A 24,474-nucleotide genomic window follows, 5' to 3' on the forward strand; every position below is an offset into this window, starting at 1 on the left:
CTCCTCTTCTTGCACACCCCTGCACCCCCTTCCAAATTTGTTTGGGGGTGGGATGGGTGGACCCAGAGAATATTTGGAGGGTGGGCATGCAGGGAGAAAGCCTGTAAGTTCCATTGCCTGAGCACAAGTCATTCTGCAAGCGGAATGCAGCCTGTTCTTTTTTTAAAAAGAAAAATACTGATCAGTGCAATCGATCAGGATAGTTTTAACTCCCAGCTGCTTATTCTGCACCTGGTCTCAGGGCTGTGGTCCTGGAGGGAACTCCCCCAGAAGCAAGTCTAGGGCTGGTCAGTACGTAGATAGGTGAGCTGCCTATGAAAACCTTATGTTTGCCATCTGGGCCTTCACAGAAGAACAGGAGAATGTCAATGATGTAAATAAAGCTTGTCATTTTGGACCACATACCAGTGATCCATCTTAGAGCAAGTTTTCTCAACCTTGGGTCTCTAGGTGTTGTTGGACTATAACTCCCATCTTTCCTAGCCAGCATGACCAGTGGTCAAGGATGATGGGAATTGTTGTTGATGATGATGGATTGAATTTGAATACCACCCTTCATCTGAAGATCACAGGGCAGCGCACCAAATGAGAACACAAAATACATAATAAAAACAAGGGCAACAACATGTATAACACAAAAACCAACAAACGAATAACTCCCCTCCCACAAACACAGTTAAAAGGACATAGATTGTTGAATCAGCCCAAGGCCTGGTTATAAAGGAACATTTTCACCTAAAGGTGTATAATGAAAGCGCCAGGTGAGCTTCCCTGGGGAGAGCATTCCACTAATGGGGAGCCACTGCAAAAAAGGCCCCGTTCTTGTGTTGCCACCCTCTGGACCTCTCGTGGAGGAGGCACACCAAGAAGGACCTCAGATGATGATTGCATGACCCTGGTTGGTTCATACGAGTTGTGTTTCAAGAACATCTGGGGACCCAGTGTTGAGAAAGGCTGATCTAGAATATTCAGGTGCCTTAGGAAGAGGTGCAGCAAGGAGATCAGAAAGTCTTGTGAATGCAGCACAGGATGAGGCACTTGCAGGCGAGACTTGGCATCAGACAGCCTTAACCTCACCCATGTTGACTGGCTCTCTCGGTGGTGTAAGTCCACGGATTTCTCTCCTGCAAACACGCCCCTCTCTCATCTCCACTCGGAGGGTAACACTAGGCTGGGAATCCCCCTTTGCTTCTAGCAATGTGGAGTTATACCCTTAGACCTTCACATCCTGCCATTATTGCTGCTGCTGCTTCCTTCCGTTTTGATGAGAGAACATCTCCCAATGCGTACCAGCTCGGCCCTGGGGGGGGGGGTGCCCTTTTCTTTAGGGAGAGAGTACAAGATGTGAAGATCCGCCACAGGGGCGCCAAAAGACCACCGCTGACCAAAATCTCAACACTTGTCACAAAATGGCAGTGGCGCAAACGTAACATGCATCATCCTTCACTCTGCGCAGTGTAGTAGATGACATTTCGGGACACACTCTCAAACAACTAGCGAAGACTGGTCTATTTGGGAAAGTGGGTCACCATCCCCACCAGCCTCAGCCTGGCATCCTCGCTCCGTCACTTGCCTGCCTTCTTATTTACAACCAGTCAGGAGAGTGGATAATAATAATAATTTATTATTTATACCCTGCCCATCTGGCTGGGTTTCCCCAGCCACTCTGGGCAGCTTCCAACAGAATATTAAAATACAATAACCTATTAAACATTATAAGCTTCCCTAAACAGGGCTGCAGGGACGTGGGTGGCGCTCTGGGTTAAACCACAGAGCCTAGGACTTGCTGATCAGTAGGTCGGCGGTTCGAATCCACGCAATGGAGTGAGCTCCTGTTGCTCGGTCCCTACTCCTGCCAACCTAGCATTTTGAAAGCACATCAAAGTGCAAGTAGATAAATAGGTACCGCTCTGGCAGGAAGGTAAATGGCGTTTCCGTGCGCTGCTCTGGTTCTCTAGAAGCGGTTTAGTCATGCTGGCCACATGACCCGGAAGCTGTACGCCGGCTCCCTCGGCCAATAAAGCGAGATGAGCGCTGCAACCCCAGAGTCGGTCACGACTGGACCTAATGGTCAGGGGTCCCTTTACCTTTACCTTTAAACAGGGCTGCCTTCAGATGTCTTCTAAAAGTCTGGTAGTTGTTGTTCTCTTGGACATCTGATGAGAGGGCGTTCCACAGGGCGGGTGCCACCACCGAGAAGGCCCTCTGCCTGGTTCCCTGTAACTTCCCTTCTCGCAGTGAAGGAACTTCCAGAAGGCCCTCAGCACTGGACCTCACTGGACCTGGATCTGTGTGTAATTAACTCTTAGATCCACTTCTCTTGGTCTCCCTGAGTTCAGCGCATTGGACACCTGTCACTTCACCGCTGTATACAACCAGTGTAATTTGGCTTTCTGATGGAGACATGAATGAGTAGCTTTAATGTTCTTTAATGGGCTTACTTTTTTAATTTCAGTGGATGCATTGCATTTCCTTTCTTTCTTTCTTTCTTTCTTTCTTTCTTTCTTTCTTTCTTTCTTTCTTTTGTCTTCATTCCTGTTTTTACAAAGCCTTTGTCCTCGATGCATGGCACTGTTTTTATGTGTGTGTGTGTGTGTGTTTAGCCAAGTGCTGCTAAGTTTAAAATCCTCCTTGCGCCTCAATCACTTGCAACCCCTCTCTTTCTCTCCCTGCAGGCACTTCCTGTTCAAGCCGGGAGGAACCTCTCCCCTCTTTTGTACAACGTCTCCAGGATACCCCTTGACGTCCAGCACTGTGTACTCACCTCCCCCTCGACCTCTTCCCAGAAGTACATTTTCTAGGCCGGCCTTTAACCTGAAGAAACCCTATAAATACTGTACGTGGAAATGTGCTGCCTTGAGTGCTATCATCATCTCGGTCACACTGGTGATACTGCTGGCTTATTTTATCGGTAAGCTTTCCCTTCCTTTCTGGGGACTTTCTTTCTCCTTCGACCCTCAGTGTTGTTGCTGCTGTTTTCGTTGGGCGGTTCTGCTCCTTTGGCCGAGTTGTCCAGAGAGAACTTCTGCCTTGCCTACTGTGTGCTGCCTGTAACGAGTTTGATTTCTCCACTGGTGGGGGGAAGAGGAAGGAATTTGCTGGACAGATCTACTCCCAACCTCTCCAAACAGATGATCACAGCTGTCAACCGTCCCTTATTTGGCAGGAAACTCCCTTATCCCAGCGCCGTGTCCTGCTGCTGTCCCTTATTGATGATGTCCCTTAAATTTCCCGGGTTTCAAAGGAAGCAGCTCCTCTCCCTCCCTCCCTGCCAGCCAGGGAGGAGGGAGGCTCCAACTGTGTTGCTTGGCTGCTTTGCTCACCCAATAAGGAGTCTAAGAACGACTGGGGGGTGGAGCTTGCATGCCTTGTGCCGATCAAATCGGCCGCATTGCCTGAAGACTCGCCTTTGCTCAGCGCTTCCCAGCGGAGAGGTGACGGTGGTTTTCCTTACTGCAACCCCTTTGCCGGGTTGCTGCGCTGTGGGAACCACCGCTTGAGGCTTCGTTTGGCTGCTGGCTGGGCTTTCTGCCTTTGGCTTGGAGGGGCTCAGAAGCTGAACATACCTGTGCTGGGAAAATCCCTTATTTTGGCTGCTGATCCCTTATTTTCGAGGCTGTTGATCCCTTATTTTCAAATCTGTAAGTTGACAGCTATGCAGCTGATCAATAAGTAAAAGACACAAATACATATAGGAACTCTTCCAGTAGATGTCTAGAACATCAGGAGCATAGCTCCACAAAGTTGCTTATGTTTTAAACCAGGGTTTCCCATATTTGGGTCTCCAGCTGTTTTTGGACTACAATTCCCATCATCACTGACTAGTGGTCCTGCTAGCCAGGGATGATGAGAGAGTCGTAGTCCAAAAACAGCTGGAGACCCAAGTTTGGGAAACCTTGCTTTAAACAGTCTGTTGTGCCATATGCTACAGGTACCGTATTTTTCGCTCCATAAGACGCACCTGACCATAAGACGCACCTAGTTTTTAGAGGAGGAAAACAAGAAAAAAATTATTCTGAACGAAACAGTGGATGTATGATTTTTGTGGTTCATGCTGTGGCCACAGACATGTGATCTGATGGTGAATTTGGGGTGACCCAATGCAAAAATCCTAAAGATCCATGTGGATCCATGCTTTGTAACCATGTTTTTGTGCTATTGTGGCCCCATGCAACAGTGGGTGCGTGATTTGTTTGGAGCAGGCTGTAGCCATGGACATGCTATGTGATCTGATGGTGAATTTGGGGTGACCCAATGCAAAAATCCTGAGGATCCATGGGCTTTTACCTCCCCCCTCCCAGGCAGCCTCCTTTATCACTAGCGCCCCTTATCTCCCTCCCGATCCCTTACTGATCAGCTGCTTCCTTTCAACGCTCCCTTCCCTCTTGTTTGCCTTAGTGTCTTTTCCTTAGCTGGAGCAGTTTTTTGCTCCTCCTTTTCTTCTAATTTCTCTCCTCATTGCTTTAGTCTTCCTGTCTCCTCTCCTTGCAAGTTTGCTGTCTTTACCTCTCCCTCTCCCAGGCAGCCTCCTTTATCTCTAGCATCCCTTATCTCGCTCCCGATCGCTTGCCGATCAGCGGCTTTGTTTCAACACCCACTTCCCTCTTTCAAAAAAAAACCATGATCTGCTTTTTGCCCCTGGGCAATTTGGCTCCATAGGACACACAGACATTTCCCCTTACTTTTTAAGAAGTGCGTCATGGAGCGAAAAATACGGTAAATGCATATTCTGCTCTTAGAGAAATGGAGACCTCTACAAATATCTAGAGGGCAAGCAGTAGATAACAGCTCACTTGGAGTGGCGGCATGTGGTTACTTCCTTTTTGGTGATTTCTGAATTTCGACAGGGAAACGTCTTGTGGGAAGGGAGGGGGGCAGGTTAGTAGAAGAGTCAGCTTGCCCCCAGAGCACCCCAGTACTCCACTTAACCTTGAGATTAGTACCCATTCTTGATTTCTTTGTTTCCACCCCCTTCCCCAATAAATTAGGTGAATGGAGCTGCAAATGGGGTGGGGGTGGTTGGAAGAGCAGTCTGCAGGTTTACCCATCTATGAAGTCTGCGTAATTGGGGGCAAAACATTCCAGATACAAAATCTGGAATGTTTTTTATCTTCGCACAATAGCTGGCAAACATGGAAAGTGACCTTTCTCAATTTTCCAGCTTTCCCAATACTTTTAAGGCAAGGAAGGATTGAAGACTTTGATGTGTGGGGACAGTGATCTTGCGGGATTAGGCTAAAGGCTTTCAACCCAGCCCATTTCTGGTTCAATTCTTTTTCGGGGTGCTCTTGGGCACAACAGTCTCCAAACTCTGTTATGTAATAATTAAATCATCTCTCAGAATTATTGCGTAATGGAGCAGGGAGGCTGTCTCTGGAATGTGGTTGTGCCTAAGCGAGTCCCTGAAGAATTCAGCTTGTAATGCGTCAGTCTCAGTGAAAACACACAGACCTCTTTGCGCCTGGAATTCTCACCCCCATTTCTTTTCCTGTATTTTCTACCTGCCTGCTGCTCTCTTCCTGATGATGCTTCTGCAATTCAGAAAACAAATACTTATGGTTTATGTCTCTCTTTTCTCCTTTGCTGAGACACCAGATTAACATGTCAGTCCCAGTTTTGTATTTGTTTCCATTAGGGAGAAAAAAAGCCCTGAAACCTTACAAAAATAACAACAAGAAACCCACAACCCAATAGATGGGGATGGTTGTGCTGCTATAATTATGTTCCTAGGACTCTTTAAGCCTAGGTAAAAGCATTTGTTCCCATGCAGCAGAATTGAGCTCCCTGTTGATTTTGCCTCCGCTTCTTCCATGCCATCGAACGGTAAAGCATTAGTGTTATAACTTGCTGCAAGCTGCACATGTGAGTAGAAAATAGGACTTTCCTGCTTGCGTCCCTCGTGCTTGCAATTTGTTACCAATAGATTATTTCTTCTGCGGCCGTATTCTTCCGGCGGATATTTCTTTAATGGCCGAATCTCTCTTCCACCCCCAACCCCGGCTCTCAAAAGATTGTCGTCGTGCTTACAGTCACCGTTTTTTTTAGCGTGCTCCATAGCAGGAGGAGAAGTGATTAATCAGCGAGCATTAAATTGATAGCAGCTTGATGGAAGGTGCAGTCACCTTTCATCATTTGCGAAGTATGTCCAACCCCGGCGTCCCATTTATCTTGCATTATCTTTATGCGCCAAGTAGATGTTGGGACATTATCTCCGCGTGTCAGAGGAACTTGTCCCTAGTTCCTGTAGAACTTTGGCATCCATCAAATGCGGGCAGGACTTGTTGGCCAGGGGGGTGAGTTGGATGTGTGAAAATCTCTTCCTCTTCCTCTTCCTTTCTTCCTTTCTTTTTTTACATAAGCATTTTGGGCTGTCTGCTTCACCTGTTCTGTTAGTGCAACGATTTATACTTGCGCAACAAAACGTCCACTCTCCCCACCCTTGTGTGTACCCCACACAGGGCTGGATTTAGGTTTGATGAGGCCCTAAGCTACTGAAGGTAATGGGGCCCTTTATGTGTCCAAGTGTCCTTTGTCAACAACAAATAGTCCTGTTTTTTGTGTTGAATATATGCTATATGGTAATTTATGGACCTAATAGGTATCTCAAGCCATTTGCACATGTTGCCATGCAACCATCCATGTAGAATGTAGGCACCCTGTATATAGAAAGGAGCAGACCAGTGATATTTTAGGGAGCAGGCTAGCAGGCGGAGCCCATGACTTACATCATAGGAGTCTACACAACACAAAACACTGTTGCTGTACGTGGGTTTTATTTTATTTGTTTTTTATTTGTTTTTTATATTTTGGAAATGTGCATCCAGGGTTTTTTTCCTTTAATTTTTTTTTTTGGCAAGAGAGTGGGGCCCTAAGCTATAGCTTGTTTAGCTTGTACATAAATCTGGCCTAGTGCTTGCTAATCGTAAGGTTGGCAGTTTGAATCCCCGCGACGGAGTGAGCTCCCGTTGTTCAGTCCAGCTCTTGCCAACCTAGCAGTTCGAAAGCACGTCAAAGTGCAAGTAGATAAATAGGTACCACTCCGGTGGGAAGGTAAACGGCGTTTCTGTGCTTTGCTCTGGTTCATCAGAAGAGGCTTAGTCATGCTGGCGACATGACCCGGAAGCTATACACCGGCTCCCTCGGCCAATAAAGCAAGATGAGCGCCACAACCCCAGAGTCGGCCACGACTGGACGTAACAGTCAGGGGTCCCTTTACCTAAATCTGGCACTGGCCCCACACCCTTTCCAAATTGCTCATAGGGGTTGGGGGAACTATTGGAACAGATTTAGGGAGCATTACTTGGGGAAGAGAGTTGGAGAACGTTCCTTTTCACAAACAGGGCATTTATGTAGCGCTTCTTTGGATATAAACCTTAACTCTTTTTCCTATCCTGTCTGATGGTTTTGAAGTATCTTCCACATGCCAAAGTAGATTGGCAAGATGCACCAAAGCTAAAGGTGGTGGTGGTGGTGGGGAATTATTGGTCATGTTATGCTGGTGGGGATCATGAGTCCATAATTTCCAAATTCTAAAAGAATTATTCAAAATCAAAAGTAATTGGTTGAGCACTGCATAAACATAGTTAATGAGGAGAGCTGCTATCAGTTCCACTGATCTAATCACCATGTTGAGGGGGGGATGCAGATATTTAATTAGATTTAATGAAAAACTGTGTTTAATTTCAAGTATAATCAATTATTAATTAATGTAATGAGTGACTCTGACTGGGTTTACTAATTAACTCATTTAAAAATTATGAATAACCTTTTCATTTGTAATTATTTTCTACATCCTGTCAAGTTGAGGATAAAAATTGTATCACTAACTAGAAATCACACACCCACACCGTATAAATCTTTCCTCCGCATTTTCCTTTCCTTACTAAAGTAGAAGTGTCAGGGAAAGTACTTCTTTTGATTCCCAACTTTAAAGAAAAACAAAAACCCAAGAAACAGACTTTTACTTTCTGAACTTTGGGGTACGTTTCTAGGCTTTACGGTTTTAAATTGTTTTGCTCTTCTAGGACAGTATTTAATCTTTGGTTTCACAGCACTGATTTCAATTGAGTTGCGGTATTAAATTTTAAGAAAGGTTAACAAAACGCATCTCGTGTTGGCTTTGATTATGTTAAGGAGTGGAATGAGCTTGTGTTCATTTCATTAAAATGTCTAAACAATATTGGATAGTTCACTAAAGTAACTCAGAGCAGTGACTCTAGTCTAAAAATTCTACTGCCGTGGTTAATTTTGTTATCTCAAGAGTGTTGGTGTATATCGTTTTCCGCTCTCTTCTTAACCCATGGCATAATTTTTTACAAATTTATTATGGCATAAACTTTCAGACGCTGGCCATAAATAGCAGGCCACATATTACATAGTCATTATTTTGTGAATTACCATGTTTAAATACTGTGCATTCCCCCCCCCAAAAAATTATTGATTTTCCACATTTAGAACAAAAATAAAAAAGAAACAAAGAAAAAAAGAGAGACACATTACAATACAATAAACTAAACAATAAACTAAACACAAAAAATTGTTTCTTCCAATATCTAATTCTTGTTACATTGATAACTGACTTCCTTGAATCCCCTCTAACTGAATTTCACTGTATCACCTGTGTAACAGTTCTCCAAAATCATATTTCTAGTAAAATTAACTCCTTTCATTTACTTTCCTCTTTTCTTTTATTAATATTCTACTCCTTAATCTTTACTACTACATATTCTTATTTTACCCCATAGCCTATTTATTGCTTCCAAGAATTTTCTATTTATCTTATATTACAATATTTGGCTAAATATTCTTTAAATTTCTTCCAATCCTCTTGTATCTCCTCTTCCTTCTGGTTGTGGATTCTTCCAGTCACGTCGGCCAGCTCCAAAAAGTCCAACATCTTCATTTGCCATTCTTCTATTGTTGGTATCTCTTGCGATTTCCAGTTTTTGACTAATAAAAGTATTGCCACTGTAGTGGCATACAAAAACAGTCTAACATCTTTTTGGCGGAAATTCCAATCCTATTATTCTAAATACTGTGCATTATACTGTGCACACTGGAGAGCCAGTGTGGTGTAGTGGTTAAGTGGTTAAGTCACGTAATCTGGTGAACCGTGTTCGCGTCTCCGCTCCTTCACATGCAGCTGCTGGGTGACCTTGGGCCAGTCACACTTCTCTGAAGTCTCTCAGCCCCACTCACCTCACAGAGTGTTTGTTGTGGGGGAGGAAGGGAAAGGAGAATGTTAGCCGCTTTGAGACTCCTGAAGGGGAGTGAAAGGCGGGATATCAAATCCAAACTATTATTATTATTATTATTATTATTATTATTATTATTATTATTATCATCAATTTCTGTACTTTTCCAGCATTTTATTTCCTCCTGACCTCACTGTTTACAGCCCTCCCCGCACCTCCTGCTTGTATGTTGTTGTTTAGTCGTTTAGTCGTGTCCGACTCTTCGTGACCCCATGGACCAGAGCACGCCAGGCACTTCTGTCTTCCACTGTCTCCCGCAGTTTGGTCAAACTCATGCTGGTAGCTTCGAGAACACTGTCCAACCATCTCGTCCTCTGTCGTCCCCTTCTCCTTGTGCCCTCCATCTTTCCCAACATCAGGGTCTTTTCCAGGGAGTCTTCTCTTCTCATGAGGTGGCCAATGTATTGGAGCCTCAGCTTCACGATCTGTCCTTCCAGTGAGCACTCAGGGCTGATTTCCTTAAGAATGGATCGGTTTGATCTTCTTGCAGTCCATGGGACTCTCAAAAGTCTCCTCCAGCACCATAATTCAAAAGCAGCAATTATTTGGCAATCAGCCTTCTTTATGGTCCAGCTCTCACTTCCATACATCTCTACTGGACCAGAGCACGCCAGGCACTTCTGTCTTCCACTGTCTCCCGCAGTTTGGTCAAAGTCATGCTGGTAGCTTCGAAAACACTGTCCAGCCATCTCGTCCTCTGTCGTCCCCTTCTCCTTCATCAGGGTCTTCTCCAGGGAGTCTTCTCTTCTCATGAGGTGGCCAAAGTCTTGGAGCCTCAGCTTCAGGATCTGTCCTTCCAGTGAGCACTCAGGGCTGATTTCCTTCAGAATGGAGAGGTTTGATCTTCTTGCAGTCCATGGGACTCTCAAGAGTCTCCTCCAGCACCATAATTCAAAAGCAGCAATTATTTGGCAATCAGCCTTCTTTATGGTCCAGCTCTCACTTCCATACATCTCTACTGGGAAAACCATGGCTTTAACTATACATACCTGCAATTCAAGATGCATCTGATGACGTTAACTGTAGTCCACAAAAACCTATACCATAATAAATTGTCTAGGCTTTCAAGGTGTCACAAGACTCGGTTAAAGCAGCAGCTTGTGTTCTGCATTGGCACAGCTGAGAGATCATTCAATTTAGCACTCAACCAAACTTCCTTTTGCTTTCCAGGAACATATCCTCCCTTCAAGTCTGAGAGTTGTTGGCTATTTGTCCCAAGGTAACCCGCGTTTTACTGCTGAAACGGAGCCAGTGGTAATCTGCAGAAAACCCGGTTGCTGTTGGCTGCAATTCAGTGAAAAAATGCTGGTCTTACTGGGTACAAAAAGACCCCAAAACTATCTAGGTGTGTGGAGCTTTAAAGCCTGGTCCTGTGCCTAGGAACATGGCACAAAAGGAAGCCTGGATAAACCCTAAGTTGCCAGTTGCTGGCATCCATCTGTCTCAGGAGGCAATGGAGGAGTGTGCCTTGAAGTCAAACCTTCAGAGAGTTTCAGCAGCTGCTGTGGCTGTAGAAACCGATACAAGAGAGACATGTTTTGTTGCAGCTGGGGCAGATGAAGGCATCCGGATGTGCTGCTGCAGGGGGTTTCTTTTCCCCATGCTCCTCCCAACAGTCATTCCTCCTTTGGTCACTTCTGTAGATGCACAATCTGACTACCTGTCTGACTATCTGTCTCCAGGCACTGCAGTCATCTGCAAGAGATTCCTACAGCCTTCATATCATATTTGCAGACATTATTTACAACCGGCCTGGTGCCAGAAGTCAGCTCTCTGTAGGCCACAGCCTTGGGGATGAGCCCTAAATTGACAGATACTACAAAAGGGACACGGGTGGCGCTGTGGGTTAAACCACAGAGTTTAGGACTTGCCGATCAGAAGGTCGGCGGTTCGAATCCCCGCAACGGGGTGAGCTCCCATTGCTCGGTCCCTGCTCCTGCCAACCTAGCAGTTCGAAAGCACATCAAAGTGCAAGTAGATAAATAGGTACCACTCCGGCAGGAAGGTAAACGGTGTTTCCGTGCACTGCTCTGGTTCGCCAGAAGCGGCTTAGTCATGCTGGCCACATGACCCAGAAGCTGTACACTGGCTCCCTTGGCCAATAAAGCAAGATGAGCGCCACAACCCCAGAGTCAGCCACGACTAGACTTAATGGTCAGGGGTCCCTTTACCCTTTACCTTTAACTTACAAAATTCTGTATATGAGAAGAAAGAAGGAACTGGTCCCGGGATTTTGCGTATACCTTGCACATCTGTGGTATTGCAATAAATTGCCCACTTAAGGGAGAAAGACGTTCTGTAGAAATGTCCGTACTCATTGTGCTTCAGTGACATTCTCTTTTTTTCTTTAAATATAATAAATTTTGTTAGTATTTTCCACACAACAACATCAAAATAACAATACACAAAACACAAAAACCAGCATACAAAAAAAACCCAAATCCATATCTTACAAGTTAATAATATAAACACTAAAAAGAAAAACAAACATTGACGTCCACCAATCCCACAGCACCTCCTTTACCTCTCATTGTATCTTCCTGTTTTCTTGTTTTCCTTATCATCTCTATCCTGGCATCTAGATATCAATCCCTCTTTCTTATCCTTTCACTTCACAAGGTTTTTGCAGACTCAACCAGATTTCTGCCCTTGGACCTTGGTTTTTAATGTATTCATTTAGGCACCCCCATTCCTTTTTCACTTCCCTTTTTGGTTTTTGTCTTATTATATATGTCAATTTGGCTAATTCTAAATATTCTGAAAGCTTACATATCCATTCTCCCCTAGTGGTTCCCTTTCCAATACTTAGCCACCAGGATTCTTGCTGCAGACATCACATATAAGAAAAATTTAGTTCTGTCTTTTGTAAATATCAACATTTAAAATTCCTAAAAGGAATTTTAGGCTTCAGTGACATTCTCATAGCTTTCAACAAACTGAGGGAACTTGATTTAGCTCTCTTTCCATTCAAAGATCTACGGAAGAAGCTTTGGTTCTGCTTTCCGCAGGCGGAGAGGGGGGCAGCGAGAGTGCGGGAAAGGAATGTGATCCCATCGAAATTGTACGACTGGTGTGATGTGTAAATACTGTGATTTAACAGAAGGCTTTCACAAGGCTGACTCACCGTACTAGAGGAATAACGGGCAAACAGAAAGATAAAGGTGCATTAACTTGAGGAAGCCATTACATCTCTGCTGGAATTAGCCGGGCTTTGAGTCACCAGCGACTCCCTTTTCAAATATTCGCAGCGGTGTGTACAGAGGCGAAGGCAAGGAAGCCCATCTCAACTAGAGATGGCCTGAAAGTCCCATTCGGACGCGCGTTCTGGATATGGGTGCCGGAGCATTCTGGCAAAAATGGAAAGGGGGCCAGAAAATGTGGACATTCACTTCTTAGTCCCATGTACGGAATGGAAACAACTGTCGCTGTTGCTTTCGGTCTGCAAAAAGATATGTACAGGCAATTCCCCACTTAAGACAGGGGTTATGTTCTGGGCCTCTGTGGGTGTCAGTGAAATGTATCTAAATGGGGAACACCCTGGAGAGTCCCCGTGGCTTGCGAGGAGACCCTCCCCGGAGCCCGAAGGAGACATCCTTATATAAAACTGCATTCCTTCCAGTCCCCCCCAAAAAACTTATTTATTTATTTAAAATCATTTCTGAACTCGATAATACAGTGGTACCTCGGGATGCGAACAGGATCCGTTCCAGAGCCCCGTTTGCATCCTGAATAGAACGTAAGATGCGACGGCGCGTTTGCGCATGTGCGGGTCGGTGTTTTGCCACTTCTGTGCATGCACGCGGCGTCATTTTGAGCATCTGCGCATGCGCCGGAACCTGGAAGTAACGTGCTCCGTTACTTCCAGATTGCCACGGAGCACAACCCAAAAGCGCTCATCCTGAAGCACATTCAACCCGAGGTATGACTGTATACATACAGCAAATACTAGTTATTGGTTACAAGATGTAGGTGGAAATGAATCTCTTAGTGTCTTGAAAGGTTGTGTATAAAAACTGGAACTTAAGAACACAGGGAGAGTTGGCTCAGTTGGTGCTGATAACACCAGTACAGTGGTACCTTGGTTCTCGAACTTAATGCGTTCTGGAAGTCCATTCCAAAACCAAGGCGCAGTTTCCCACAGAAAGTACAGTGGTGCCCCGCAAGACGAATGCCTCGCAAGACGGAAAACTCGCTAGACGAAAGAGTTTTCCGTTTTGGAGGTGCTTCGCAAAACGAATCTCCTATGGGCTTGCTTCGCAAGACGAAAATGTCTTGCGAGTTCCTGCGGGGTTTTTTTCCTTTCCCCCCCTTTTTCTAAGCCGCTAAGCCACTTATCAGCTGATCCGATAAGCCGATAAGCCGCTAAAAGCTGCTAATAGCGCTAATCCGTCAATGGGGTTGCTTCGCAAGACGAAAAAACCGCTAGACGAAGAGAATCACAGAACGGATTGTTTTCGTCTTGCGAGGCACCACTGTAATGCAAAATGGATTAATCCGTTCCAGGGCTGATAGCTTCTCTGAGCTCGTAGCTTCTCTGAGCTATTCAAGCCCATTCACCACGACTAGGCAGTGATCCATGAAGGAGCAACCAAAAATAGGAAGCATTTATTTCACCCAGATAATTGGGGCAAGGGAAGGGACTATTATTTTCACCTGGTAACCCCCACCTCCTTGAAGGGGGCGCAACCCATACACATTCCAGTGGTACCTCGGGTTACAGACACTTCAGGTTACAGGCGCTTCAGGTTACAGACTCCGCTAACCCAGAAATAGTACCTCAGGTTAAGAACTTTGCTTCAGGATGAGAACAGAAATTGCACGGCGGTGGCACGGCAGCAACGGGAGGCCCCGTTAGCTAAAGTGGTAACTCAGGTTAAGAACAGTTTCAGGTTAAGAACGGACCTCCAGAACGGATTAAGTTCTCAACCCGAGGTACCACTGTAACGGCATGCAGATTTCGCTTCTGCTGACTGCCCGATCCTTCGGCCTAATGATCTCTCTGCTAATTCCGCTCTAGACTTCCACAATGCACCCTTGTGCAGTGTCTCTGGGAACCTGAGCCCGACAGCGCTCCATGTGTAGATGAACAGACAGATGGAGCATCTCAAGAGACATAACCAAAGGTGGCCATTGAAAAAAATATAATAATATTGTCTCGGGGGCACAGCTCTCTCAGGTGTTTCCTCCCCTCGCCGTGCGGATGGTGGGAAACCCCGGAGGCCTTCCTGGCTGCTTTCTAGCCTAATTAACACGCCTCCCCTCATTAAAGAACCTGCGCACTCTGACTCCCATCTGTTGTGGGAGAATAAAGTGCTTGGAAGACGGTTGAGCTGGAGGAGGATCTGCGCATCCGAAGGATTCCCTCCTCCAGACGAACGGCTCAAAAGCTTACCGCAGTCAAGTTGTGCGAGGCTTTTGTTTTTGTTTTAAACCGGCTTTCTCTCCGGGAACTTTTTTTTTTTTTAATCAAATCCACGTCTCTGTGCCAAGAGCGCAGTTAAAAGCAACACTGACTCAGCCGCCTTTGAGCCGTTAAAAGCCGCACTTTAACTCTGGGAAGTGAGGGAAGTACCTCCGAAAAAGCCAAGCTGGGGAAATTGCTTCCAGTTCCACCCTGCCTCTCTCGTCCTCTCCTCTCCTGGTTTCGACGGCTGCTTCAAGCCCGCTGCGAGAACTAAATATAACCAAAAATAACGTTTTCTTTTGTTCTCCCAATCTGCAGTGCTGTTGGAGGCCTGCTCGCTTTTGTTAGGGGAGAACTGTCCGTTTCCTTCTGGCTTCCAATTTTTTTATTTTAAGAGGGGCTGGCTTTGGGATCTTGTGTTATAGGTTTGGACAGCATCCACGGATAGCTTTTTGTAGCCTAAGGACTGCAGAGGCTAAAATGATTTAACGGCAGCTCTGAAAGTAATGGCGTTGAAGATACAAGAACTTGCATTAGATCGATTCACTCCACCCACACCCCCAAACTGGAGTGGAGAGCTAACCTGGAAAAAAGGCTATAATGAATTGGTCCTTTTTCTGCTCCAAATCTAAGCAAGACCTCTAGCCTGACATTTAAAAGCAGCGGAGTAAGGGAGATATACGGTCCTGTAGGAGCTGCTGGGAACGAGCCTCTTTCTGTGCCACGAAATAATTGTTTGAAAAATGTTAAGAGTGATCTTCCAGTTCAGCAAGCAGCCCCAAGCAAGGAGCAGCGCAGGTTTTAACTTTGAAAACAAACCAACCCCAAACCCAACAACCTTACGATACGGAAATGGCACGCGGGAGAGCCCAAAGGGCAAAGCAGCCTTTCTTTTCATTTGCTTTTTTAAAAGATTTCTTTCCTATGCAGTCTCGAGGGATCAGGTCAAGTTCTGCTCTGAGCAGCTTTGCACGTTCATGTTTCCACATTGGCTTATATCTGTCAGGCACTTCAGGGCTTCAGCCGGGAAGCTCTGTAAGGCGAGCTCTATCTAGCTGCTTACTTGCTGTGCAACCGCAATGGCCGGCTGGAAAAGTCAGCTGCAGGCAGTTCAAGATGGGCTGATAGCACCACAGACCAGAATCCTAACCTGTGAAGCAAAGATTGCCCATCCCCTGCCAGTGCCTTCTCTTTAGCTACAGAATACGCTTCGTTCCACAGGTGGCGTTGCCCACCTGATACGCTGCAGTTGTTGGAACTACAACTCCCAGAACAGGCTGGGGCTGATGGGAGATGTAGCTTGGCAACATCTGGAGGACATCGTCTGCAAATAATAATAATAATAATAATAATAATAATAATAATAATAATAATAATAATAATAATAATAATTTATTTGTACCCCGCCCATCTGGCTGGGTTTACCCAGCTACTCTGGGCGGCTTCCACAAATACCAAAAATACACTAAGGTGTCACACATTAAAAACTTCCCTGAACATGGCTGCCTTAAGATGTCTTCTGAATGTCAGGTAGTTGTTTATCTCTTTGACATCTGATGGGAGAGCGTTCCATAGGGATGACGCCACTACCAAGAAGGCCCTCTGCCTGGTTCCCTGTAGCCTCACTTCTCGCAATGAGGGAACCGCCAGAAGGCCCTCGGCGCTGGATCTCAGTGTCTGGGCTGAATGATGGGGGTGGAGACGCTCCTTCAGATATACTGGGCCGAGGCCGTTTAAGGCTTTAAAGGTCAACACCAACACTTTGAATTGTGCTCGGAAACGTACTGGGATCCAGTGTAGGTCTTTCAAGACCAGTGTTATGTGGTCTCAGTGGCCGCTCCCAACCACCAGACTAGCGTCTGCATTCTGGGTTAGTTGTAGTTTCCGGGTCACCTTCAAAGGTAGCCCTACATAGAGCGCATTGCAGTAGTCCAAGCGAGAGATAACTAGAGCATGCACCACTCTGGCGAGACAGTCCACGGGCAGGTAGGGTCTCAGCCTGCGTACCAGATGGAGCTGGTAGACAGCTGCCCTGGATACAGAATTGACCTGCACCTCCATGGACAGCTGTGAGTCCAAAATGACTCCCAGGCTGCGCACCTGGTCCTTCAGGGGCACAGTTACCCCATTCAGGACCAGGGAGTCCTCCACACCAGCCCACCCCCTGTCCCCCCAAAACAGTACTTCTGTCTTGTCAGGATTCAACCTCAATCCATTATCCGCCATCCATCCTCCAACCACCTCCAGGCACTCACACAGGACCTTCACTGGTTCTGATTTGAAAGAGAGGTAGAGCTGGGTATCATCTGCAAATTGATGGACACCCAGTCAGCAAAAGCCGCTGCGCATGGAAAATGATCTAGGGAATGTTTCCTGCCCACAGCTTCGTGGGGGGGGGGGGAGAGGCTATAAAACTTGGGGCCACCTCCCCTCATTTTCTTAAAATTGAGTCCCCCAAAATAGGGGGGTCTTATCCCTGGGGGTGTCTTATAGACAGAAAAATGCGGTACTCCTGCACCGTGCATTTAAAGTGCATAGCTTCTCGCAAAGTCCTGGGAACTATCATTTGCCCCTTGTTGTTGTTGTTTAGCTGTTCAGTCGTGTCCGACTCTTCGTGACCCCATGGACCAGAGCATTCTCTTCTCATGAGGTGGCCAAAGTATTGGAGCCTCAGCTTCAGGATCTGTCCTTCCAGTGAGCACTCAGGGCTGATTTCCTTCAGAATGGAGAGGTTTGTTCTTCTTGCTGTCCATGGGACTCTCAAGAGTCTCCTCCAGCACCACATTTGCCCCTTACAGAACTATCGTTCCCAGCACCTTTAACGTACTCCACTTCTCAAGATTCTTTGAAGGTGGCAGAAATGTGCTTTACAAGCTTTGCTTTGTCCCATTCCCCAGGTGCTAGGAGGTTACAGAGGAAACCCTGAGAGATAGCTCAGTTGGTAGAGCGTGAGACTCTTAATGTCGGAGGTTGCGGGTTCAAGCCCCGTGTTGGGTGAAATATTTCTCATGGCTCCTTCCAGTTCTGTGGTTCTATGAATTCTATGGTATACTTGGTTGCCCGATGTTCCTGCAGTGATGGCAGCTGGAGCAAATGTCCCATTTGTTCAACCAGTTGGCCTGCCCTAGGGAAGAGGGGTATAAAGCATAAATGGATCCAACAATGGGGTTTTGTTTTGTGTGGTTGTTTTTTAAAGGTAACCTCAGTAGGCCTCTGCCCTTCTTTCAGACTTCTGACTGTCCACTTCGGGAAATACAATGCAATATTGGACAGCCTTTAGTTGCAGATCACCGCCCCTCTTGGCCCTGAGAGAGATTGTGAAACACACTTTTCTTTCAGTCTAGCCTACTTCACAGGGAAGTTAAGCGGAAGCCTATTGGAAGCAGAACAACCTGCGACTGTGGTAAATAAACGAAAAACCCAAACCCGTTCTGGAGCCCAAGATCTTGGGTCCATCACGATTCTCCTTTCCCAGTCCTGCGTCTTACTGCAGTGAGGATGGAAGTGGATGATTTGAAGAGTTGAACGGAAAGGTGCTCCTGAGGACCTTCCCTGGATAGGCTAGTTGGTTAGAGTGTGGTGATGACAATACCAAGGCCGCAGGTTTGATCCCCTTGTGGGACAGCGGCATATTCCTACACTGCGGGGAGTTGGACTAGATCAAGGGGGGCGGTAGTAGCCTCGGGTGCAATTGGGGGGACATTGGAAGCATAAAGAAAGAAAAGGAAATTCTGAGGGGAAACCACGTTCGTACATGTGTCATCTGTTGTGTAATGACGTTTACCGCCAGGTCGGGCACTGTTGTGGGACAGCAACAACGCCTCCCCTGGATCCGATGGTCGTGCTCAAACCAAGGGGTTTTCCTGCGCTTGAGTAGACCATTTCAGCTTCATCCTGCCTTTCAGCTTGCCTGCCTTTTTGGTTAACGGTGGGGGGCGCCAGCCCTGCCCCAGGGGCAGATCGAACAGAGCTGGCAGGCTTCACTGTGGTCTGCCCCATGGGACCTGCATCTTTCTGTTCATTTGCTTAAAGATTGTAGATTTCCAGGGGGCGCTGAGTAATAAATATATATATGTTTTTCTGAAGAGGGGGTAGTAGGCCAAATAAGTTTGGGAACCTCTAGACTAAATGATCCTTCCCACCTCTATGATTCCTTCCAGGCCCTATCTTCTTGTGCCAAGAAAAAAAGCACACCAGGAACTCAGGCCAATGTAAGTTTCAATAGTGGGAGTAGTCCCTACTCGCAAATTAATACAGTGGTACCTCGGGTTACAGACGCTTCAGGTTACATACGCTTCAGGTTACAGACTCCGCTAACCCAGAAATAGTACCTCGGCTTAAGAACTTTGCTTCAGGATGAGAACAGAAATTGCACGGCGGCAGCAGTGCGGCGGCAGTGGGAGGCCCCATCAGCTAAAGTGGTGCTTCAGGTTAAGAACACTTTCAGGTTAAGAACAGACCTCCAGAACGAATTAAGTTCTTAACCCGAGGTACCACTGTAGTCAATTGTAACAAAAACTAATCCATTCAAAAGTATGTATTCTGACAAGGATTACAAACTCAAATAGAAATTACAAACTCTAACAGAGATAACAAACTCAAACTCGTAAAGATATGTATAACACAATAATTCGTTGCAGAATTATAGATAAGAGATTATGAGTAGAGATAAGTTCATGTTGGTCCATAGTCAGATTCAACGTGAAAGTCTTAATTTCAATCACTGAGCAGAAGTCAGAAGTCAGTTATGGATCAGAAACCAGGACAAGGCCCTGTTTCGATGTATTCATCTTCATCAGCTAACTTTTTAAAGGGTCGTGTAAGTTTGAAGACTTTCGGATAAATATATCCTGTTATTTTCTACGTTTCTCAGAGATGATAACTACGTGTGGGTAGATCAACGTGTATCTTGAGCTTTTCTGTGCGCTTCTCCTTGTAGGCTGTGTGGATATGATGGAGCTGGTTGTTTCCGCTTCGGTTTGGCTCTGAACGCTCTGCCCCAGTCTTAAATCCACTTGTCATGAGGGATTTGTTTTAACAGTCATTATAAATCCCTAGTTGTAAAAGTCCCTACTGACACTGATGATTGGGGGGGGGGGCATAGCTGCCGTGGTCTTTTAACAAGCGTAGTGCAGATGTTCAGACTTATCCTTCATCCCTCAACTTTCTTCAGCCTTTGCCCACAAGTGCAGTGGTACCTCAGGTTAAGTACTTAATTCGTTCCGGGGGTCCGTTCTTAAACTGAAACTGTTCTTAACCTGAAGCACCACTTTAGCTAATGGGGCCTCCTGCTGCTGCTGCGCCACTGTTCTTATCCTGAAGCAAAGTTCTTAGTTCTGAAGCACTATTTCTGAGTTAGCAGAGTGTGTAACCTGAAGCGTATGTAACCTGAAGCGTATGTAACCCGAGGTACCACTGTACTGAAAATGGAATCGTGGCCAGGAAGGGGTGGTGGTGCTACAGATCTTAATAACTTCTGAAAGGAGGTCTCCTCAAGTCCCGGTCTTTATATCACGCTAATTACCATGAAATAGTGTATTTTAATTGCAGCTAAATGCAGACACAGAGGGAGCGGGATGAACGAGAGGGAGGGAGAAACTTCTCCCATAATGGCTGCTTTCACTGTTTTCACATACCACGCATTTGTGTGGGGCAATCCAGTCATAATAATGGCCCCCAGATTGAGTTGTCTGAGACGGCGCGTGAGGGCGGACCACGTTGTTGAATTAAACTCGGCCACCTTCTTTTCAATCTCCTGTTTCCATTACTAAGACATGCCTGGAGACGGAGACGCTGTGTCTTCTGACACTCAAGTTGGTATCTGGTTCTTTTCCCACCAATAACGTGTTTTTCTCGCGGTTCTGTCACAACAATGGATTTATTGCATGAGAACACACTTGCCATACATGAAGTGTTCTTACTTGTAATAGCGAGCAACAGGCTGCTGTAGCTCTCAGTTAAGAGTTTATTTGCTCACCGCTAAGGGTAGGAATGGCTTATTGGTCTTTAGTAGCCTTTTTTTTTTAAGGAAAAAAGCATTTTTCGAAAGTGAATATTCTGTTATTTTATTATTTAAAATTATTTTACTGAATTGTTTTATTTTTAAAGGCAAATTGCCCGTCTTGAACAGCTATCCCATAAACTTGATACAGAGCTCGCATTACTGTTGTTGTCTTTAAAAAAGCATGATTTCATTTCTTATACAAATATTGAGGCACAGTGCCACACGTACATGCAAATATCTGGCTCATTTAAACCTGTGTGGAACCTTGATTCTCAACAATGGTGGAGAATACATTTATTTTTCACCAGTCCATATTATTGTAAAGCGATTTTTTGTATGAGTTAATATTTTATTATCCCTTTGGAGCAACGCTGTATCTTTCTACTTTTGCCCTTCCAGGCTATGGTGCTTTACAGCTTACAATGTTGGTTCTTTTCTTGCTTTTTGTTATCTCTGAGCATTGCTGTTGTTGTTAACAAACCAACATTTATTTATTTTTTTTAAAGCAAACAAATAACAGCCCAAGTGAACAAGCAGCATTGCAAGTGGGAAACGGAGAAAAACATCGACTTCTCCATTTATGTTTGGTTTTTTTATGATCACTGATCCCAAAAGGCAGGTGAAAAGCCCTTGATCGGTAATTTGGCTCACTCCAACCTCTCGCTCACCCGCTCTTAACATACTTAAACAAATTGCAAGTTGGAGATTGTTACCTGGGGATAACGTACGTTAGCTAGCCCTTGGTACAGATTTGTCTTGCAACTCAGGGATCTTTGCCCTGTGATAATATGTGTGGTTGAACTTGCCAAGGTGGTATTTGGGGGTCAGAGGGTGGGGGGAGGAAATTGGATTCTGCTATGGGGCAACCCCAGTGCGAACGAGCCACCGCTTTCTCTGCCGCCTTCGTTTGAGGCTTGTCTGAGCCAGCTGCCGGGCTGTGTTAAATTTCATTATTGATAGGACTCTTAACGCTGATCTGTCCCATTCCCTCAGATTTATTCTCCTCCCGACTCCCTGTGCTGGATTTTTGCTCCTGTTCTCTGGAGGGGAGACGGTCATTAATTCCGCAGTGTCAGCTGCTTAATCAGCCCTCCCAGACTTGGGTCCATTTGTAACAATTTGCCAGGCCTTGTTTTTGCAGAAGAAAAAAGCGCCTCTCTTGCTTTCGGTCCGTTCTCCCCCTCCCCGCTGTCGTCTTCACACTGTTCTTCATTTTTTAAATAGAGAGTTTTTATGACCGAAGCTCATTTGGAAGAAGAGGACAAGCAGGTTAGAATAAAGTGTTCTTAAAGCTTCCTCTGTACAAATAAAAATCTAAATTGGTCTCGCTCACACCTTCCTAGCTGAATGAAGCAGTCCCCATCTTGGGAGCATCTATCTGCCTCAGTTCCACACACACATATCCTCAGGCTGTTTTAATCCCGAGAAGTTTCGTTCAGTCTTAGTTGTAGCTCCGAAAATTCCAGTCTTAAGGGCAGGAGAGGAATGCACATTTCCCCCACTGTGCACAACTAGTCTCCTCCACACCCTTCCTCCTTTCCTTTGTGGTAAATTTACTTCCACACCAAATTCTTTCCCCAGCTCCTGTTGTTACCCTTCAGACCTGGCCCCATGCCAGTCATTTCTGTGGTCGGCATTCTTCTCTCTCAATTCTCCCCGCTTTGCTTTTTCATCTCGCGCCAGTTGTGGGCCTTTCTTGGCCGATTTACTTAGCCGTTGTGGGTCTCACGGCTGAAAAGGGTTGCCGTGTCTAGCTAGCCCCCACTTCAACTCTCCTTTTCTAGGGTCAAGTCCTGCTTATGTGGAGATGCCTCTGAAATCACACTCTGTGGACACCCGGAGTCCTGTGTCCAGTTGTGGACGCCACAATTTTAAGAAGGGTGTTGACAAGCTGGAACGTGTGCATAGGAGGGCAACCAAGAATGTGGCTGGGGCAACCCAGCCAGATGGGCGGGAGTAATATAATAAAATTATATTTATTGTTATAAGATGGTCAAGGGTCTGGAAACCAAGCCTGATGAGGAATGGTTGAAGGAGCTGGGTATGTTTAGCCAGGAAAAGAAGAGACTGAGAGGAGATATGATTTGTTGTTGTTTAGTCGTTTAGTCGTGTCCGACTCTTTGTGACTCCATGGACCAGAGCAAGCCAGGCACTCCTGTCTTCCACTGCCTCCCGCAGTTTCGTCAAACTCATGCTGGTAGCTTTGAGAACACTGTCCAGTCATCTCGTCCTCTGTCGTCTCCTTCTCCTTGTGCCCTCCATCTTTCCCAACATCAGGGTCTTTTCCAGGGAGTCTTCTCTTCTCATGAGGTGGCCAATGTCTTGGAGCCTCAGCTTCAGGATCTGTCCTTCCAGTGAGCACTCAGGGCTGATTTCCTTCAGAATGGAGAGGTTTGATCTTCTTGCAATCCATGGGACTCTCAAGAGTCTCCTCCAGCACCATAATTCAAAAGCATCAATTCTTTGGTGATCAGCCTTCTCTATGGTCCAGCTCTCACTTCCATACATCACTACTGGGAAAACCATAGCCAGCCATACCCAGCCAGATAGGCGGGAGTAATATAATAAACTTATATTTATCATTATAAGATGGTCAAGGATCTGGAAACCAAGCCTGATGAGGAATGGTTGAAGGAGCTGGGTATGTGTAGCCTGGAAAAGAAGAGACTGAGAGGAGATACGATAGCTGTAGTCAAATATCTCAAGGGCTGTTGCATGGAAAATGGAGCAAGATTGTGTTCTCCTTCTCTGGAGTGTAGGACTGCCAAGTTACAAGAAAGGAGATTCTGACTAAACACCAGGAAGAACTTTCTGACACTAAGAACCATTCAACAGTGGAACGGATTCCCCCAGGAGGTTTTGGACTCTCCTTCATTGATGGTTTTTAAGCAGAGGTTGGGTGGCCATCTGCCATGCATGCTTTAGCTGAGATTCATGAATTCAGGGGGTTGGACTAGATGACCCTTGAGGTCCCTCCAATTCTACAATTCTATGATAAGGGGAGCCCTGCTGATTCAGGCCAAAAGCCCATCTAACCCAGCATCCTGTTTTCACAGCAACCGGCAGGACCTTCGCTTTCTAGACCCTATCGGTTCCCTCTCATTTGCTAGAGTGTTCTTCCCAATTCCTGAGGATTTCCACTCTTAATTCTCCACCTTCCCCCTTTGCCCTTAATCCAAGCTCCACCCACAATTCTGCCACTTGAATCCATAGAGTTGTGTGCCGTGTTAATGCTACTCAGAGTAGAGCCATTGAAATGAATGGCCATGCCTAACTTGGGTCCATTGATTATAAGTCTTCTCTGAATAAGACTCAATCGGATACATCCATGGCTTCTCCCAATCCCACTCCTTTCGGCCTCCAGTTTCAACCCCAATCTGCCCAATTTCTTCCGATCTTGCGGCATTCACCAATAACCTCTCAGTTAACCTTTCCCTTCCCTCCAGCTCCCAGAAGGCCAGAGCTGCAGCAGTCAACAAATTTGTTAGGGTATAAGCTTTGTAGTAGTTTTTATGTAGTTTTTATACAGTTTTATGTAGTTTTGTGATAGTTTTATGTAGTTTTTATGTAGTTTTATGTAGTTTTTCAATTTCATTGTTCCGCAAGGGACAATGACAATAAAGATATCTATCTATCTATCATCTATCTATCTATCTATCTTGTCCACATTGTCAAATACGTGAAGTATCCAATCCTTAATTGAAAATGCCAAGGTTGCAAAATCAGTGAGGTCAGGGGGAAATGAAATGAGAAAGGTGCCAACAGTGACAACTCCATTAGAGCCGGAAAAACCCCTCCAAACTCCCATTTCT

General features: G+C 45.7%; 1 protein-coding gene across 16 annotated transcripts in view; it reads left to right on the forward strand.

Annotated features, from left to right (window-relative positions):
• Positions 1-24,474, forward strand: part of TENM4 (teneurin transmembrane protein 4) — a 1,515,223-nt gene that overhangs the window by 1,287,689 nt on the left and 203,060 nt on the right. For all 16 annotated transcript variants that reach the window (XM_083499088.1, XM_083499080.1, XM_083499085.1 and 13 more), the window contains one exon: positions 2,676-2,911. In XM_083499088.1, the coding sequence (XP_083355214.1) occupies positions 2,676-2,911 (236 nt within the window). The remainder of the gene's footprint in view (positions 1-2,675; positions 2,912-24,474) is intronic.

Source organism: Podarcis liolepis (assembly GCF_965112155.1).
Source record: "Podarcis liolepis genome assembly, chromosome: 4".
Lineage (NCBI taxonomy): Eukaryota > Metazoa > Chordata > Lepidosauria > Squamata > Lacertidae > Podarcis > Podarcis liolepis.